At 45.8% G+C, this 20,004-nt stretch overlaps 1 protein-coding gene and 1 long non-coding RNA gene across 2 annotated transcripts; one reads left to right on the top strand and one right to left on the bottom strand.

Moving 5' to 3' along the window:
- Positions 1-690: 690 nt before the first annotated feature.
- LOC139805317 (uncharacterized) lies at positions 691-5,961 on the bottom strand. Its single transcript, XR_011729768.1, has 3 exons — positions 5,684-5,961; positions 1,167-1,283; positions 691-844 (listed from the first exon to the last, which is right to left on the bottom strand). It is a non-coding gene; the product is annotated as an uncharacterized lncRNA (long non-coding RNA).
- Positions 3,419-15,672, top strand: CD4 (CD4 molecule). Its single transcript, XM_071763488.1, has 10 exons — positions 3,419-3,800; positions 9,725-9,855; positions 11,497-11,652; positions 11,738-11,881; positions 12,122-12,397; positions 12,843-13,202; positions 13,322-13,564; positions 13,656-13,774; positions 14,001-14,068; positions 15,254-15,672. The coding sequence occupies exons 2-10, from the start codon at positions 9,795-9,797 to the stop codon at positions 15,267-15,269; spliced, it is 1,443 nt and encodes a 480-aa protein (XP_071619589.1). The 5' UTR covers positions 3,419-3,800; positions 9,725-9,794; the 3' UTR covers positions 15,270-15,672.
- The last annotated feature ends 4,332 nt before the right edge of the window (positions 15,673-20,004 follow it).

Genomic DNA, 20,004 nt, shown 5'->3' with positions numbered 1-20,004 from the left:
ATTTACAAAGGCTATGAAGCCTCAGACATGGCTGTAAATAAATACCAGTGACACCAGCTGAGAATGGTATCTGAAGCTTCACAGATATTGCAATCTTGCTTTTGTAACCAGCAGGGCACTTTATGCAGCTGAGCATTACTGACAAGATAGAGGGACCAAAAATGACAAGAGCAGTCATGGAGCTGTTTTATTTGATAGACCTCAAGGAAAAATGCTCAAAAACCCATCTGCCACCAATGCAGAAATAACTGACTGTGGCCACAGGAAGCTTTGCTTCCTGAGTGCTGCAGGATAAAGAATAGGTCACTGCAACACTAGAAACTAGGAAAATATTTCTTAACACTGGGGCAATTGAGATGGCACAAGGAAACCCAGTACAGCTGAAGCTAAAGGACTCAGAATCTGTACAATAAAGCAAACAACGGTTGAAATCTGTCCCAGGTGGAGTAAAAAAGCAGGAACAGCAAATATAGCAAATGTCATATGAAGAGAAGAGACTTGATGCTTTTCCACAAGGATACCGCTACAGGTGCAAAAATCAGATAAATATTTTCAATGTACCAGAAATAGAAAGGTTGAGAAAAAGACAAGAAATCCATCACCCGTGTCTCACCCACCCAGGATGGTTCCGGGGGGCGACAGCCCTGGGTTCCCCCACGGCACCGCCCCTCCCACCCCTTGTCCCGGGCTGGTGCCGCCATCTAGTGTCCCCGCACGACGGGGACTTCCCGCCCACCCGTGTCGGCATTCTCGGGCACAGCCACCATTTGTTCCTCTTGTGCTGTGAATACCCGTGACTCAGCTCCCATGTCCTGCTCACCCTTTGCTTTTTCAGATCGAGAACCTACAGCAAAATTTTTTACAATTAATGCCCAGAAGCAAGACCTCGGTGCTCGTGCTATTGAATTGCACCCCCTTTCAGTGTTCCAAGCTGCTTCCCATGTGGTATTCCAGACCCTCTCTGGAAGCCCTCGCCCTCCCAGCTGTGCCTCATAACAAATACTGTCACCAACTTCTCCCTCTTCCTTTTGCCAAGGTGATTAATGGCAAAATAGTAAGAAATATCCATCCTGTGCAGATCCTTAAAAACTCCCCCAGACACCTCTCTCCTGCCTGCTGCATTTCAGTCACACTTTTAATTTTGTCTTGGTTTTGGTTAGACTCACTTTAGCCCCCGTCAATTTTGGTGACACAGTTTTCCAGTTGGTGATTCTTGAACCATCTGTCCTTCCATGTGTCCCTGATCAGTCTTTGACTTCCCAGCACATCAGACCTCACACCTCCTGCCAAAATACAGTGGACCCCTTGTTCATGAAGAACATCTCTGAAGGTTTCCTGATTTTTCAGCATTTGACAAGCAAATGAACCATTATGGTATCTGCTTAGAGAGCTTCTTTCCCCAATTTATACTTCTACAAGGAGCCTCTGAGCACCTGCAGAGAGGAACCTCTCCCCAGCACAACCTGGGAGCCTTCCTCCTTTCTGAGTTACATAGCTGTGTTGGGGCCCCTCAAAGAGAAAGCTTTTGAAAGCCTTTGAAGTTGCTGACATTCAAGCAACAGAAGATACAGCTTTCATGATGTGTAACACCTGGCCTTCTTTCTGTCCAACACTACTGAGGAATCACTAATTTTTTGGTGCGTTTGGGTATCCTTTACACATCAGAGTTCATGGGCACACTCCCAGCCCTCAATAACATACAGGCAACTTCATTTTCAGGAGACCACCTCTGGAGGCTTCTTGGATTTCCACTGGAGTCAGTAAAAGGTCCTTCTCAACATCTGATTTCTGAGACCCTTTTTTGCTCTTCCTTGGAGAGACCTCATGTCCCTGCAGACTGTGACCTCCCTCCCAGCATAGCCTGGGAGCCTCCTGTCTCTGAGAATCTGTTACTTGCCAATGTCAGCCTGCAAAAATATTGCTGGTGATGGTTAGAGCAAAGAAAGCCAATGAGAGCAGGGTGGGTGGGAAGTCTCTCTGCAGGGGAGAAAACCAGGAAGACTTGCCTAGGGGGAAGGGGATGTGTAGTAGTGGTGAGACTGTCCTGCTCACTCTGCTGCAGGGTCAGTGTGCACTGCTGCGTAAGCCTCACTTTCCCCTCGGGTGCAATTCAGAAACTGTCCCAGCAAGGTGAGAACTTGCCTTGTGTAGAATTTAAAAGCCAGCTAAATATTTATGAGAAATGCTACATTCAGGAGAGAGACTGTCTGGTTAATATTATTCATCCATCCTGGACTCTGATGTTTAATTAATGCTTGCAAAGCACTTTGAGATGCTTGGATGAAAGCAATACAAACCCCTCACCACACACTGTGACCCTCGGTCCCAGAGGTGCCTGTTCACCACACAGCTGTAGCAGCTCTGAGGGATGAGGCTGCCTTCCGAATCACCCCCTGGAGTGAGAATGAGTCTGTGTGTGGGCCAAGCCTGAAGCTTTGTCACCTCAGACCCACAGCCCTGCTTCTCCTTGCAACCCTGCAGCAAGTTCAAGTGTATCTTGGAAACTTTCCCCCCTCAGGGAATACTCTTTCTGGTGGTTACTTGCAGTGACACAAACCAACTGTTTAAAACATGCCAATGTTTCTGCATTACAGCGTACTGAGGAGAAAACATACAAGCCAGAATCAGTGTGAACTGAGTCATCAATGCCCCAGAGCTCCAAGCTCCAAGTTGACAGGGTCTTACAAGCTCAAGCAGAAGGGTCATTTCTATTTGCAGACACGAGAGTGTTTTGGAGATACTGATGTGATGCAGCAGGTCTTGGATGAAAGCTTTTCACTGAACAGGGTTTTCACAGGCTCTGGATACTAAGCGGGTACTCATCCCCTCCCATCCCATAGCCAATGTCCCACTGGAAGTTCAAGTCTCACACATGTGGTTCTTTCCCTGGATGGGACAGCTTCACCTTTCTCCAGGCACAGCCAGTGGTCCAGCTTCTGTGCTCAGGGCCTGATCTGTGTTGCTCCTTTCACACCTGGTGGCACATGATGAGCCTCTGTGTTGCATCTGTCTGTCCCTGCTCCTCTATGTGTTTGTCTGTCCCTGCTCTTCCAAAGCCTGGTGATGTCTTGCACCCCCACTCTCCAAACAAAGGGGCAAGTCACTGCCAGATGATGAGTATGTGGCACAGAGATAAGATAAATCTCAGCCATGTCTGGGACTCAGTGGGTTTCCACCGTCTTGGCTGAGGCCGGGATTCAGAGAGAGAGAGAGAGGCACCATATGTGGGTGGAAAACCACAAAAGCCCCCTCATCCACCCTACAAAGAAGGGAAACTTATCTTGACCTTTGTTTTTTTCATTTTATCTTCTCCCCTTGCCTTGCTGGGCTGGGTCTGGATCTGCTCAGCTAACGCATTAATTTGCTGGTGTTCTTTGTCTGTAGAGCAGAATCAGTTTCCAACCATTCACACTTAAGTTTCAGCCCTGTCACGGCCTCCCATCAGCCATGGCCAATAGTTTCTCTCTGTTTTACACACACATTTTCCCATGCACTGCAATACATTGCCTTCCGCTATGGTCTCCATTGCTGTACACACCCAGAGATGAAATCACGTGCTTTTGGAAAATCACCATCCACCTAAAGAAGTTGGCAGATGTCAGCAGAACAGGAACTGGCAGCAAGACCTTGCTGACTCTCCAGCTGGAGAGGAGGAGGCATCAAGGGCAACATCTGTTGAGCTGCTATCTGAACATCAACTTCATTCTTCTTTTATTTCAAATGTAGTTGGGTGAGATCAATTACAGCAGGTGACAAACTCAAGGAGACAGAAGCACAGAGGCAGACAACAAGAAAAAGAGGTAAGGAAACTGTCTTTTTCTTTCTTTCTTTCTTTCTTTCTTTCTTTCTTTCTTTCTTTCTTTCTTTCTTTCTTTCTTTCTTTCTTTCTTTCTTTCTTTCTTTCTTTCTTTCTTTCTTTCTTTCTTTCTTTCTTTCTTTCTTTCTTTCTTTCTTTCTTTCTTTCTTTCTTTCTTTCTTTCTTTCTTTCTTTCTTTCTTTCTTTCTTTCTTTCTTTCTTTCTTTCTTTCTTTCTTTCTTTCCCTCTTTTGTCTCCTTTCTCTCTTTCTTTCTCTGAGAAAAGAGCCCAACGGGCTTTATACTATTCCACAAGAGCTGCTGTTTTGGTACAGATAGATTTTTTTTGTCCCACTTAAAGGTCTGATCTAGAAGCATCTTGAACTCGATAGCATTTCTGGCTGCGCAGCTCTCTGAGGCCTTTTAGTTTTAACCAAGAAGTGTTTGTGTCCCTGAATTTTTCCCTGAGAGGGGCAAAAAAAAAAAAAAAAGGGGGACCTACAGAAAGCTCAACCTGTCAGAGTCCAGGGACCTCACAGATCATTTAAATCCATGCAGAGGGAAAAATGAACAGTATGAGAGCCTATTATTGGTGACCATATATCCCCCAGGGTTGGAAATGCACTGGGGAGCAGCCCTCTACCAGCTGCCACTTGCTATCACCTTCTCGATATGCCCTCCAGGAAGGGGAACTTTATTCTAAAAAAAGGCTGAAAACTAAGATGCTGGTCTCTAGCTAACTAGGGATGTCTGCTTGCATCTGTATAAGCCGAGACCAGAGGGGTCTGTTCTGCTAATGCAGGCTGACTGGCTCCCTGCCCAGCACCGGCTGCCAATGCAGCATGACCCACTAGCTCAGGGCTGAGTGAGTAGGGTTTCTTGGAGAAAGAGGGATCCTTTCAGTTTAAGGACACTTGCCTTCCCCTTTCATGGGCTGCTGCACGGCACTGCTGAAAATAGGAGCTGCATTTCTGATCGGATTTTTCAACTTTCAGGTGATATACCCTACTCAGCCTTCATCAGCCACCTCAGATATTCCTCTGAGGTTGAGCCCAGGTTACTACTTAGCATTCTCTGCTATAAACTGAGCAGCCCTCTTAAGCCCCTGGTGCACATAAGCCTCAAATCAATTCACAGGCTTCTTCTTTATTCTCCCCCGTGTTTCACAATCATGGCTGACAAAGCTTACAGCAGTAGAGCAGGGCTTGCCTCATCTAAACTGAGCATCTCTCCTGTTCCCACTCGTGGTTTTTGAGTGCCCAGGGGTGGTGCCCACCTGATCTGCTTCAGCTAGAGAAAAAATTAAGGAGGGGTATCTCCTGGGCTCCCCAGATGTAACAGATGCATTTTTGCTCTGAACAGGCAGGTGTATGCCATTTTGCTGATCTGACCTTATCGATACCTATGTAGATCCTTCTCTGGTCTGGGCTGCACATGGGGTATGCTGCATGAAAGACCTTGCTTTTCCCATTCTGGCAGCTGTTAGTGATACCATTCACACATATGGCTTGGGTGGGTGATGGTTGGTGAGCCTTCAGAGAGCACCTCCATGCTTTTGCTAGTCACAGCCTCCAGCAGCTTGAGAAGGTCCTCCCGAGGCTGCTGTTGCAAACTGCTTTGCAGAGCCAAAAAGAGGAGGGTGAGGAGGAAGGAAGGGGTGCTTGGTGGAGAGGATATAACTCAGAAACAGAGTTTGAAAGGCAAAGGCAGTTCTTGGCTTCCCATTAGGGTGCTGGAGGGGCTAGAGGCCATAGGGAGCAGCCCAGGCAGCTAAGATGGAGTCCCTTGTTGTGGCTCCCATGTGGATGCAAGCATGGGGCTGGGCCAGGGGAACTTGAGGGTTGAAGAGAGCTTGGCTGGTGCTGGCACAGTGGCCTTGCCACCTTACCAAATCCTGACGATGGGACCTTGTCTCTGAGTGGATCGGCAGCTTTCTCCCACCCAGCTCCACTGACCCTGCCCCAGCACCTCCCTCTTGCAGCATCTCCCAGGGGCAGCAGCTCCCTGCAGAGGAATGGCCTCAAGGGGAAGGGAAGGCAGGGTTAGACAGTCTGGTCTGTGTCTGCATAACAGCTCGGGGGCAGTTCATGCTTCTGAGTTCATATGAACAGTGGGGACCAGGAAATTACCTTCACCAGAAAGGTCTCTTTGTCCTCTGTGGGCTATTTTTTTTGCATTTGGTCTTCTACCTTGCTTGCTGTTTATGTATGTTTGCTTTCATGTTAATAAGTAATTACAGAGAAATCACTACTCAGTGAAAGAGTCAGATCAGCCTTGCTTGAGATGTTGAAACAGAGAAAAAAAAGAGGTGACCCTCCCTGAGAAACTGTAACCCCGAAATCTGGCCAAAGTGGTGTGCAAGGTCAAGAGGCAGCTGCATCTCTCATTTCTCCCCTGGCAGCCACCTCAAGGGGAAGTGCAGAGGCCGAGGTGTGAGAGCCCTTGTGCTGATGGTGACACAGGGGCCCCCCCACCTCTGCAGAGAAAGCTGCTGCCAGATCAAAAGCACAGCCACAAGCAAGAACAAGAGAAGTAAACAAGAAAACCACACTGCATGAAAGAGGGGATGGAGCACGCTGGGAGAGGGAGGTGGCCTACTCTGCATCAGGAGTGGTTTATGAGTTTTTGGTGGTTTTTTTTTTTTTTTATAATTTCAAATTCCTCCTGTATCATGCTGGTGCCTGCCCAGGGGAGAGGTCTCTGCAGCCATAACCCACTGAGTCTTGGCACTGGAAGGAGCAAGGGTCTGCTAGTCTGTCTCCAAAGCAGATGTTCTCCAGGCATCATTCCCTTCAGAAGACTGCTCACTACCTCAGCTCTCCTTTTCCTATCCCTCTGGGAGCCAGGGATTATTAAAAGAAGTCAAGAAGGAAATTAAAATGAAATGGAAATCAATGCTGACTTGGGAGGGAGCCCTCATCCTCTGTAGGTAAACGTGCTAATAAATCAAGTATGCCTGGACTGTTTCTGGCACCTGAGGCCAACTGGCATAAGATGGTCTGGGCTGTTAAACTCTTTTAATCTCCAAAAATGAACTGGCTGAATGCCAGCTGCATAATGGAGTGGTCCCTGGCCCCTGCTAACACCTAAATGCATCCTGGGAGTTGCTCAGGAGAGTGAGAGTTGTCCTGGGCCAAAAATTCATCAGGAAATGTTCTAGCAATTTAACAGGACTGTTGTGTCTGTTCCAGTGCCTGGGGACATTCCCTGACACCGTTTAATTTATGAATACCACCATCAGATACAGCTGGGATGCCTGTGAGGAGGTTTGTGGTCTGCTACAAGCATCTGCTAATGAGTGCAGCTTGCTTGGCTAACACAGCAGAGTCTTGTTCACTGGGATCTGTAAACTCCAGAGTAGCACCGCCTGTGATGTGACCTGGAGGGATACAGAAGGCGATAGAAAGAGTAGGCAGTGTCATGCATGAGAAGTAAACAGAGAGAAAGAAAGTGTACAAAGAGGAATTCTAGCTGAAGGCAACCCGTTTTCCCCACTGATTTGTAAAAAGTAGATGGTAAATATAGGGTAGAGACCTGCCACAGAAATACAAAGATTAGCATGAATGAAGTAGGAGCCCAGGATGCCTGAAACCATGAGAAGAAATAGAAAAACAAAGGTTTTTCAATCTGCATCTACCAACCTGCACAAGATCAGCAGTTCACTGGTCCCATGGTGCCCCTGTGTGATTTCACTCAATAACCAGTAGCAAGAAGGTAAACAGCAAATTTAAGCCATACACTGACAGAAAAATAGAGATTCCCAGCCAAAACAAAACCATAGCTTTAGACTCAACAATTCAATTATTTTTTCCATATAGCATTACATTTGGATCCTACATAAACTTTAATGACTCAAGGTATCTGAAACCCAACACTGACCCTGTTAATTTGTAGGTATACTTTAGGGAAGGGGCTGGCTTTTCCTGCTGGTCCCACTGAGGTGGGGGGTGCATGGGGCTTCTTCTGTGGTCTCAGGAAAGGTCTTACACAGGGCCCTGTGCCAGTTCTCAGTTGTAGATGTTTCTTCGGAGTGATATGAATACAGATGCTTTGTTGTTGCCCCCCTCTTTATTCTGCACCTTAGCTTGGTCACTGCTGCTGCATCTTGTTTGAAGTGATCAAACTCCCACATGCACTGGCTCCTTCATTTTACTATTTTTGCCCAAAACAGCTCATGCAAATATTCCCTGGGCCTGGGGTGGGCTTTTTGCTTTGCATGAGACAAGCCACTAATATTCTCTGAATGAATAGACTATTTGCCACCTTTGCCTCTTCTGGGGGTGCACATGGCTGCTGCCTTGCACTTGCAACAGTTTTTTTCATATGCTTACATGTGTATGTACTTCTAGCTGTCAGATTGTTGGTCAGGTTGACCTGGTCTCCACGTCAATGTAGGGCTGATTTTTGCATCTACTCCTTGATAGTTTTGTGTGTTCTGATGATTGAAATTAATTTCAATAATAAATTATCCTCTAATATAATATATTTAGTATTGCACATAATACATATAAATATTGTATACAATTATTCTTTAATTTCTTTTGAGTTCAATCCCATAATAAATCCAGCCTTCAGCCTATCATGCTGCCTATGGTAGGAGGTTTCTATTATCAGCTAGAGCTGAGTGACTATCCCACTGTCTATCCTACTGGCTCCTCTGAAAACTGATGTAAATTTTTTCATTTGGCATCCAGATCTCCTTGAGCTTGGACATCTCCTCCACATCTCCACTACTCATCAGTTTTACTTCTGATATCTGATTTTCTCAGTTGGTAACATCCACAGTGTATTCTCATACTCCATTAAAGCAGGACTTGGTTTGCTCAGCTCACTTCCTATGGTTTGTCCCTTGAACTTTGCCAGCTTCTGCCTGACCCTTCACTTGAGGATGTGGAATTTTTCTGGTTCGGATGCTTCAGCTCAGATAACATGCTCATCTATATTTGTTGAAATTTCCATAGCCTTCATTTAAAACAGTTTGTTCTTTGTGTGTCAGCAGTCAGATGCTGATTTAGTTTAGTTGAAACCTCTCTTGCTTTAGATGAAGCTCAAGTTCTCTGTACAGCCCATCATGCACATAAGTAGACAAACAACAACAAAAAAAAGTATTAGTAATAGCCTAAAGATGGCCTTAATAATAGAATCACAAAATAGCATGGAAATACTTAGATGGCAAGGGACCCCTGAAGGTCTCCAGTCTAAATTCTTGCTCCCAGCTGGGCTCCTTTTATCAAGTAAATGGTTCCTTGCTGCAGCCTATCTATGTCTCCTGCCTCCTGTTCCTCTCCTGTATAGCTCTGAGAAAAATGTGGCTTCTTCTTTGAGGTAATAACCTTTAGATAATGAGAGACTGAAATCTTATCTTACCTTGGCTCTCTACTCTCTACCAAACCCAACCTTCTGTCTCTCCTCACCAGCCCAGGAGCCCTTCATTGGAATTTGTCCAGTTTGTTGGCATTCGTCTTGTGCTGGGGGCCCAAAACTGGATCCTGAATTCTAGATGAGACCTCAGGTGTGCCAAATAGAGGGAAATAATTAGTTTCCTGATCCTACTGGCTGTGCTCCTGCTAATGTAGCCCTGTGTGTGTTTAGTATTAATTGCTGCAAGAGCAATGATAACTCACCACAGAGAAGTAAAAAAGAACAGAACTCTTGGCAGTACAAACACCTGCAGTCCAATAAATGTCAGAAACCTAGGGATAAGGAAAATGTAATCTTCAATACCAAACTCTGTGGGGAACACTGCAGCTGGATTCTTTGCTAAAACACAGGGTGCAGGTGACTTTACCAATGAGTTTTCACTTTGCTGCACTGAAGGATGGTGGTGGGCACTGATCGGGAACTTGGGCCCCATCCACCTGGGTCAACCATTATTAACATTATATTAACCATTATCAACCATTATTAACAAAGCATTTGGGTCTTCCAGGATAACATCCCTTGGCACTGCAGCATTTCCAGTCCTGTGGTCCAAAGCAGGGAGAAGCATTCCCACAGCAATGGATTCCTGGAGCAAGGTGGCGAGCAGCACACTTGCCATGTTCTTGGTTCTGCATCTGGGTGAGTCCTTGGCTCAGCAAATCCTCCTTGTTCCTACAGCCTTTCCACAAGCCTCACAACATTTGGAGTGTTTTTAGCTTCTCCCAATTTGCCATATAAAAAACCTCAAGGGTTTATTCCACAGGTTCATTCCAGCCATGCTGCTGTGTTTGGCCCACCCCTTCACTGCCCAACAGCTCTCTGTGGGGCCATGCAGTGGAGATTGGGACAGAGGGGCTAGAAACTGAAGGGCTCCCTACATCTGGGCTCTGTTATTTCAGAGGCAGCATGGACATCTCAATCTCTGGGATTTAGGTTGTTCCCAGCCTGCATGCTGAGCCTACCAGCCAAAACCAGAGTGTCCAGGGCATCACCAGGTTTGAGAAGCTACCCTGGAAAGATTTCTGTGAGGCCGGGGTGCACACTGAGCACAGAGTGGAAAATACTTCCCTCCACACTGCCTTCAGCTGTTTGAGCAAAAATATATTTCTCATCACAGATTTACCTTTACAAATGCTACTGGCTTGCTGGTTTGCTCTATGTTAATGTTAACAAGATTTGCTGGTCTTTATAGTGTTCATTTTCCAAGAAAGGAAGGCATCTGAAGAAGGCCAAGCTTGCATTTCTCAGATACTCAGCTATGAATTCTCTTGTTGCAGGCGAAAGACTGGTATTTTTTTGTGCACCCTAGCACCAAAACCAAAGAAAAAGATACCAAACCTTATTAATAGATTTTATAATTTCACAGTTTAAGACAAGTTCATCCTTTTATGGGGTCCAACATTTAACTTTTGGAAACCTGTGTAGGCAATGTTGCAAACTACCTGTGCTCTTGGAGAATATGTAACTTGTGGAAAAACCTCCCTTACACTCATGTAAACTTTTTATTTTGCATATCTGTGGCTCTCCAGTACTAGGATCACCTGAAGCATCTGCTGGTTAGGCAGCTCTGAGCGCTTACCAGCAGTGAGGTAGGAGACTACAATCCCCTTACTCCCATTTGTACCTCTGGCAACTCCATTGCCTTTAGACATGGTCTCCTGCAGAAATCCTCTTCACGATGAAGGAAAAGAAGCGGTTCTTCCAAGAAACCACTTCTAAATATTTCTTTTAGCTTTATACATCCTACTTCATAGCCCTCATCTGAAGAACAGGAACCTGATGTTAGACCAGCTTTTTTTTTTTTTTTTTTTTTTTTGCTTTATCCTTTCATTTCCCTGGGCTTTTAATCTTTCTCCATACAAAACCTGGAAGAAGGGATGAACAAATTTGCCACTTCTGCCTCAAGTCTTCTCTGGGGAGTGAAGAAGGGCTGGAGTGTGTTGTCCTGTCTTTGCTACCAGTAGGACAACCAAATTTTGTCCAGTGGAAAGAAGTTGTTTCAGTAAAACTATTGACATCTCAAAACTGTGAATGGTGGAGAATCCACCACAAGCACTAGTATTTTCCCTGTTTCTGAGTGTATGTGAAACAGAATACCCATTAGCCAGATAAAGAGCACAAAGTGGAGGGGAGAGAAGTTAAGGAGCTGAGAAGAAAAGGGAATGATTGATTCCCAGCATCTGGGAAAGGAAGGAAAAATATTTGTGTCTTTCTGGAGGCTGTATTCATTCAGCCTTCAGAAAGAGAACCTATGACTTTTTGGTGGGTATTGACTTTCAGGTCTGATCCCCATTATGGCCCAGCAAGACAAACCACAGATTGGGTTTGCAGGACAGGCAGTGATCTTGAACTGCAGAGGCCTACCTCATCAGACAGATGTGACCTGGAAGTACTACAAATTTACTATAAGGTTGTTTAGAACTACAAATATGAAGGGTAAGACTTCCAATTTGTCACCCCTCCTCCTCAGCATATGGCTGAGAAATCTCTTCTATTCTAACCAAGCTTATTTTTTCAAAAGGCAAAGCCCCCATGACTGAGCGATCTCAAATAGAGCCCAACAGTAAACGCCTGAAGGTGTGGGACTTGAGACTCTCTGATGCTGGCATCTACACTTGTGAATATGGCTCTCACAGAGTCAGTATCTCACTGCATGTCTTCAACTGTGAGTGTTTAGAGGGCATTTATCCATGAAGAACTGAGGGGGGAGGAGACCATAGAGCTCAGAGAGACATCTCTGCTGGGATTCTTTATCCAGCTGCCATTCCTTCTGGCCTGGGTTTTCATAGTTCATGTCTTCTCCATTTCCAGAGCATGAAGTATCCATATTCTCTTTGCTGTGATACTTGCCCTTCTCTCACAGGAAAAGGAGTTGACTTACTGGCTGTGCTTTTTGTCCTTGCAGTGACAATCTCTTTAAACGGGCACTTCCTGCCAAATGAAGTCCCCGAGCTGATTTTGATGCATAATGCATCCCTCCCTCTACCCAGTCTCAACATCACTGTGTTTAACAGTAACAATAATACAGTAAGATCTGATGTCTCCCAAGACAAGATCCATCAACAATACACACTGCGGCTGATGCAACTGAAGACTATGGACAGCGGGACCTGGAGGTGCCATGTCCATTCAGACTCTTCATTGATAAATCAGAACATCTTCTTTGATATAAAGGTATTAGGTATGTGACCTAAAAAAAACCCCAAAAAACCAACTCACATAAAGGCTCAGTAACGAGCTCATAAGCTGAGCTTTTACCTCCTAGCATCCCAGTGGTGCTTCAGGGCTGATTTTCCAGGGCTTCCAACATTCCACCACTGCAGTTTGGGGATTGCTTTGCTTCCTGAGCTCTGTTACACACTTGAGCACATTCTCCTCTTCCAACTTGCCCTAAGAGATCCTCCTCTCCTTGGACTCCGTGCTTCTCGGCTCTGGTGAGCTTAGAAGTTTCTGCTCTCTAAACCTAATTTTAGACACTAACTGTTTATCCTTCCTGGGGTATCTTGTGGCTTTTCTCCAAGTCATCTTTCAGCTGAGCACAGTGTGTATGTCTCCAGATAAAAGGTGGACACAGTGTAGCCATGGCTTTCCCTGCCTCTGTACTCTTTTATCTCTTCTGAATTTAGGTTTTCAGAATCCAGACTTGGTAAGAAAGTACGCAGCTGTTGATAGCTCTGTCACCTTGTCATGGTGTCTGAACTCTCAGAAGATAAAATGGAAAGAAGGTTTCACAGGAAAACTGAATTTGAAACAACAGGAAAATGTGTCTGCTTATGAGCTACTTGATTTCAATGTCACCGCACAGAAACAGCATGAGACCAGAAAAAGCAGACACTTTCAGTTTGAGATACCTGAAAGGAAACCTGAAAGCACCATAGAAGTGAAACTCCCCAAAGTCCATTTCAACCACTCTGGGCAGTATGAGTGCCAGCTGGCATACAAAGGAAGATACACGCAGAGCAACATAGAGCTGGTGGTGATGAAAGGTGAGAGAAAGAAAAGTGAGTTAGGAGATGAGGACCTGCAGAAACCTGGAAGCCGTAAGAGTATAGATGGACCCATCTTCCCATTCTGCCTCTCACATGTCCTTTTTGTACTTTTACAGTCTCAGCTAACCCTGCTGGGCCACTCACCAGAGGGGCTGAGATGACCCTGATCTGCCAGGTCTCTCATCCGCTCCCATCCAACGCCCACCTGCGCTGGGAACGTGTGAATGGGACTCAGATGGACATCAAGAAGTCAAAGCAGCATGAAGAAAAGGTGGAGGTGAAAGTCAGTTCTGCAGGGCTGTGGAACTGTGACCTCATAGAAGACAATGACAGGAAGATCAGCCTTCATTACACTGTGGGTATGGAAATTAGCATCACATCCCTGCCTCCGCCCAAAACCCCTTATATTTCTCTTTGTATCTGTCTCTGAATACTTTTCTTTTTCCACAGAGGAAGCTCCTATTTGGGTTAGCTATTTGGCAATTGCAGTAACTATTGGAGGCAGCATATTGGTGGTTGGCTTTGCGTGCCTGGGCGTCATCATTGGTACAACCTGGCAGCGGAGAAGGGTGAGTGCCCTGGTCCTTGTAAAAGGAGAAGAGATCACAGTCTCTCCACACTATAGGAGGTGTCTGATTTTATGTCTGGGTGCAAGACAGCACAGATAAAGGGTTAATCCTTAGACTCAAAAGAAACAGAGATGTTCAGTCTGTAGATATCAGTACTTTACTACCAGAGGAAAGCATTTGAAACAGAAAAATAGGCAATCATTATTTATCCCTTCTCTCTTGGCAGCAACGGGCAAAACGTATGGCACAAGCAAGACAATACTTACTGGAAAACAAGATATGTCAGTGTCAACAGTAAGTGGCAATGAGGGTATCTGGAATAGGCACAGACTCTGATTTCAAGACAAGGGAGTTGGATGGTCAAGTGGGGAACGATGGAGTTTGAGCTTGCTTGGTGCTGCAGATACAGTATGTTTCAGCATTTTCAGCTCTTACTCATATAGAGTTATGTTTAAGAGTTATGAGCTATGCTCAATGAATTTTCAGTCCTGGCTAACTTTTGAGCAGAGAGGTTTCACTTGAATTACTTTGATGTTAAGAAATGTTGGCCAAACCCAGGCAAGAACTCCAGAGTCCTTGGATAGGTTCCACAGTGGATCTGGGACCTGAATATCAATCTTGTAGGGGTGTAAGGCACAAAACCAAGCTCAACAACGAGACTCAAATTTTAAACATCCACTATGTCCAGAATGTGATTGCAGCTCTGCAAGCACAGTGCTGGACTTCAATTCATGGAAATTGCCAATAACTTCCTCAGAGAAGAGAAAAAAAATTAAAAAGCACACTGTGAACCATGCCATCTCCCAAAGGAAATACACCATCATGCCCTAGCCTTTTTCATGGGAGCAAGGATTTCCCAGCAGAAAAGCTGCCCTTTTCCAGATCTTTAAGCTTACACAGTACCAGGCATCAGAAGCAGCTATTCCATCACTGTAAGTGCCAGTACAGTGTAAATGACTGCATGAAGAAGTTCAGTGAATGTATAGATACAGAACTAGACTTCTGTATTTCTGAACTTTCACTGGTGACAGTGGCACCTTCCTTTTTTTTTTTACTGTCTCTGAGAATTCAGGGAGAATGCTTATGGAAAAACATCACTTCATAGCATGATGTATGTGCAGAGCTGGATAGCATAATGTATGAAAGGATTCACCTTGTTTTCACCTATTTTTTTTTGTCAGGGTTAAAATGTAATCCCTATAAATCCCATAAAACTACATAAAAAACTAGACAAATCTGTGCAATACAAGTGCTGATACAGCTGTTCCTTAACTGTCTTTGCCAAGTGAGCAGCTCAGTGTAGCTGAAACCTAAGCTGCAGCCATTTGGATGCACGAGGAACTCTGTGCTCCCTCAGCTGTGGAGGCAGTCAGTCATTCTCTGTGCTAAACAAGAAACTGGGGGGTTGGATGGCTTTGAGGTCTCTGAGTGAAGTGTTTCACCCCTGTGACACTCATACATAATACCTTCCTCTTACAGCCGGCTGAATAAGTAATATTGCAGCACTGGAGTCAGAAGGACTGATGAAGTCTCTGCCTGTACCTAAACACCAGACAACCCATAATGCTCTGTGAATCCATCTCCCTTTCACCTGTTTTGATGTCATTGTTTACTCCTTCATCATTCTTCCAGTCTAATGCCACAGAGGGATGCTGTCTGGCTAGGGGCTGATGGACAAGACAAGAAACCTTTGAGGGTTATGACTGAGCCTCAGCTCAATTATAAGAGACTCTAGGTGGCAGATATATATATATATATATATACACACATACATATATATAAATGCTTGTATCTTTCCCATGCACTTATTTTGAACTTCCTGTGGAATCAATTTTATATGCTTCTTTTATCTGCCTGAACTACAATAAATTATGTCAGGGTTGGTTTGGGGTTTTTTTTGCAAGCTGGTCTATATTTTTTCAAGGCACTCTTATCTGGTTCAGATTCATATTTTTCCCTTTCTTGCTAGGATGTGGAGTCCTGGTTCTCACTATCTCCCACCTCCCTGGCTGCCAAGAGCCTTCTTTAATGCAGCAGCCCTCAGAGCTGCATGAAATCTGTCCATACTCATTTGCCTTTCCTGCGCAGTCTGTGTCCCCCAGTGTCCCCCAGCCACATTCCTCAGCCTCTAGTCTTCATCTCTACCACAACAAACAAAAGCACAAGCAGGGTGGAGAACTTCTGTAGAAGCTGTGAATGTTGATCCAGAAGGTACCCTTGAGAAGGGGGAGATGAAGTAAATTCCTAGGAGAAAAAAACAGTGCAAGCCCTCTAAGTGCAGAAAAGAGATGCTTCTGAGAAAGCCGCCAAAAATGGCTCCTTGTTGGCTCGAGGAGATAGGAAGAGTGAAAGCTCAGAAAATTTATAGTGGAAGTAAAAGCGTCTTGCAGAGATGCCAAGTGATGGAAGAAAAATGTTAAGATATGTACACAGAAGCCTTGTGTTTATAGAAGTTATTCTACTGTCTGTTAGAAGTGAGTCAAAAAGGCCTTGAGGTCCTACAGCTGTCCCTGGCTGCAGTCCAGGATTGTTTGTCTCTGCTGGGCTTGCTGGGGAAAGGCAGAGCCCTACCCTGGGCTGTGGGTTGGGCTCCTCGTGGTGGAACCCCCCTGCAAAGGATGCCCAATGCTGGGAAAGTGCTTTCTCTGTAGCAGTCACACCAACATCGTGCCTTTACTGACGGAGGAACAAAAAAAACAGGTGGCAGCAATGGCAGACAACACCCGTGAGTTGGAGGGTATCTTCCCCCACACACAAGCACACAGCTGCATCCCACCCCTGGAGTGAGAACACAGCACCAGGAAGCTGTGGCAGCAGGTGTGGGCTACCAGCAGATTCATGCCTCCTCCTCCACTACCGTTCTCACAAAAAGAGGAGTGTCAATGGCTCGTGCTAATACCATTTTCTTTCCCATGCCTCATGCTTATGCACAAGAAAGCTACATTAATTTTGCACAAGCCTTTGTCCATATTCTGGTGAATGCAGTCAGCTCCTCCTCCTCATGTCCTTCAATCGCCGGTGTAAATTGGGAGCCAGGTGAAGGATCATCAGGGCTTAAGGGAGGTCAGTTTTGGGAGCTGTATGAGGGAAAATGAGTGCAGGCTCAGTGATGGTTGATACTTATGACAAAGCGCTTAGCATAGTCCCCTCAACCAAAACCAACCCCTGCTCCTGCAGTCCAGACCCTTCTCCTTAAATAACTACTTGAGTACCCAAGTCTGTGCCTCTTTCTACTCACATCTAGAGCAGAGGGTTTATCCTGTACCACCTGATCCAGGGTGGGACCGAGCAGCACTCTGGGTGAGCATCCATTATGAGCTCTTCTGGCACTGTAGCCATCTCCAGCAGTTGTACCACCCCTCTACCTGAAAACACAACCCTTGACTTTTTCAGCAAGAGGATCTGCCAGACAAAAAGGACTAGGCTATTAGGGGCCCACTGGCCTCCACCACAGGGCCCATCACACACAGCCTGTGAGGGATGAAATACACGAGTAGCAGATTTTGCCCACACAGGTGGCTTGGAGAGCAGGAGGTGCCTGTGCTGCCTGCAGCTGTGTGAAGCCAGCAGGCAGCACAGCTGCCCCACCACAGCCCTGACCTCACAGTGACAGACAGCAGAGCAGTCTCCAAGCCAGGCTGGTCCTCCCATGAGACAAGGAGCAGCACAGTCTGGACGCATGAACCTTAGCTCAGCAACTCCCTTGACAGTTTCTGGTCTCTTACAGGGGCTGGAAGAGACACACAGTGTCCTCACAGGCAACCAAAAGCTGTGTCCCAAATTACAGGTGAGCAGTCAGGCTCAAGCCCTTGCCATTGATGCAGAAGGTTCTTCCACTTGTTTCCAGATGGCTTGGCAGGTGTTACAGTGGATGTGATGGTACCACTGGGACGCCTAAAAGTGCACAGGTATGTCCACAGATGCATAGGTTCCAGTTCTCCCATTTGGATGGGTGTAACAAGAATGATAAACCTTCCTCAGCACTGCTTGTTTCCTCAGTAGTCTCTTGATCTCAGCAGTCATGACCCTGCCCTACTCTACTTGAAACTCACCTGCAAGCACAAAACACGTCAGGCTCTGATCTCATAAATCTTTCTTGGCAACTTTTCTGCCTGTATCTTTTCACTTTATGACCTTTTTTGTTCCCTGGATGCAGACTGCCCTGACTGAGAGAAAAATCATCCGCGAGCAAGTCCTAGATGGGTTTTTGCTTTCCATCTGAGCGCATTACTGAAAGCCTCAATGGGGGCTTCAAGGAAGTGAAGAGGTGGAAGATCAGACCAGACAGGGACAAGCTTGCACAAATATAAATGTTTGATATAGAAGTACCTGGTGAGTGTCCAGATGGAGTGGATTGCAGTAACATCTTGCCCAGGCCTAAACTCTTGTAATACAACAGCACACACTCTTCTGACAGTCTTCTCAGCCTGTACAGCATATAATAGGGCTGTTGCAACAGTACTCCTATGAAGCACTGAAGACAGAAATGAGAAGCCAAGTGTCCCTATCAAATTACTTTGGTGTGGTCCCTTCATTGTGGCATCCCAGAGCTTACAGTCTGTGTTGTTTGTGTCCTGGTCTTCCTTCTCAGGTGGCACTGATGACTTATCCTTTTGTTAGGTGTGATCTGTGCTGTGCAATAGAATAATGCCCCTGCATGATGCAAACCACAGCAATGCACAACTCCATAAAACAGCAGACACAGTGACAGACATATTTTGTCATGTGATAGCAGCTCATCAGAGTAGTCCTGAGATGATGGCAGGACTCAAAAAAGAATACATGGCAATACTCAAAAAACATCAATGGCAACCAGAACTCTGTGCAGTAATGTGGAAACACCACAGAAAGCAAGAACTTAAAAAAATTCTGAGAAGTGATGATTTTTCCTAACATGCTGGTGTTTCTAGTACTACTGTTTCCCACTTTTATAGGCTGCAGAAGGGAAAAAGCACATGCTTCAGGCCTTTGCATTCATGTCCAATACATGCTCCCCTGCCAGGACCCATGGACCTTCTTGCTATGGGGGCTTGGACAGAGCCTGAACCAGAAGCATGTGGGCTGAAATAACCCCGAACCAAAGCCCCTCCTACTTCCCGGTTTATTTCTGCCCTTTGAGTACAACGTGAGGCTGTGATTCTGTGGATGCTGTCAGCCCAAATCTGCCGAGGCTGTCCATGTGACTCATGCTCCCTGCGGGCTCTGCAGAGAAGCACTCACATCCCTCAGCCTTCAGAGCCAAATGACCCCGTGTGTTTCTTTGCATGTTCCCAAGGTCTGGAAGAGAGGAAGCTATGCACTTCAGCCTCTTCTAAGTTCTGTTTATCTCAGGAGGAAAACAAAACAAAACAACAGCTTTCAGTGTCCACTTGTGTGGCTCATCAGTCTCATGCAGCTGCAGAGAGAGAGTACCTTCCACCCACCCTTCCTGGAGGTGAGGACAGAGCAGGAGTACCAGAACTTTGCAGATGCTCAGCTCTAAACTGCTTCCTTTCTGGGCAGATTCCCTAGTGCATGTTTACTACGAGGGATCCCAGGATTCATTAGTGTGCTCACATCCCAGCAAGACCTCTAAACCATGGCAAGCTGCCTTTGCCCCATGGGTGTCAGCATCCTTGCCCAGAATCTCCTCTGAAGAACTCTTTGACTTTCCTCCTCTTCATTTTCTAGCCAGCTTGGCCAAGCCTTAGACATGCTTCCAGATTCAGAGAACCAGCAAACAGCAGAGTTAAGAGGTGGTGGCAGAGACTGCCTCACTGGCAAGGAATCAAAAGGGAAGAGAGGAGAAAATCCAAATCCTCAAAGCTCCAGCACCATTTGGCTCATGTCAAAGTGCCTGTTCTAGGTGCTGATGCTGGGAAGTCCTTCCTCTAAGCCTGTTTCTGTGATGGGTGGAGGTGTGGTCCTGGGGGTGAACAGCAGTAGTAGTGATGCTGGTTCTCTGAGGACCACGGCTCCAGAGGGGCCACAGCACTGGCTGGAACACTGAGAGAAGCCAGAGAGCCAGCTGCATCCAGCATGTGAGCAGTGCTCCTGAAAGCATATTTTTGAATTAAGAAGATATTGTTCTGGTCATAAGGAATCTCAGACATACCTAGATAAGCTAGGGCAGCAGGTGGTAAAGTAGAAATTGCAATTCTGTGTTACAAATCCAAAGAAAAAAAAAATCATTTCAGCTCCTTCCAGATATTGTAGTTTCCAAGATTAATGATTCAAGAGCTTATAATTAT

Source organism: Heliangelus exortis, chromosome 1 (assembly GCF_036169615.1).
Source record: "Heliangelus exortis chromosome 1, bHelExo1.hap1, whole genome shotgun sequence".
In the NCBI taxonomy this organism is placed as follows: domain Eukaryota; kingdom Metazoa; phylum Chordata; class Aves; order Apodiformes; family Trochilidae; genus Heliangelus; species Heliangelus exortis.
The sequence above is the reverse complement of the archived record's forward strand: the minus strand, read 5'-3'. Positions and strand labels throughout refer to the sequence as shown.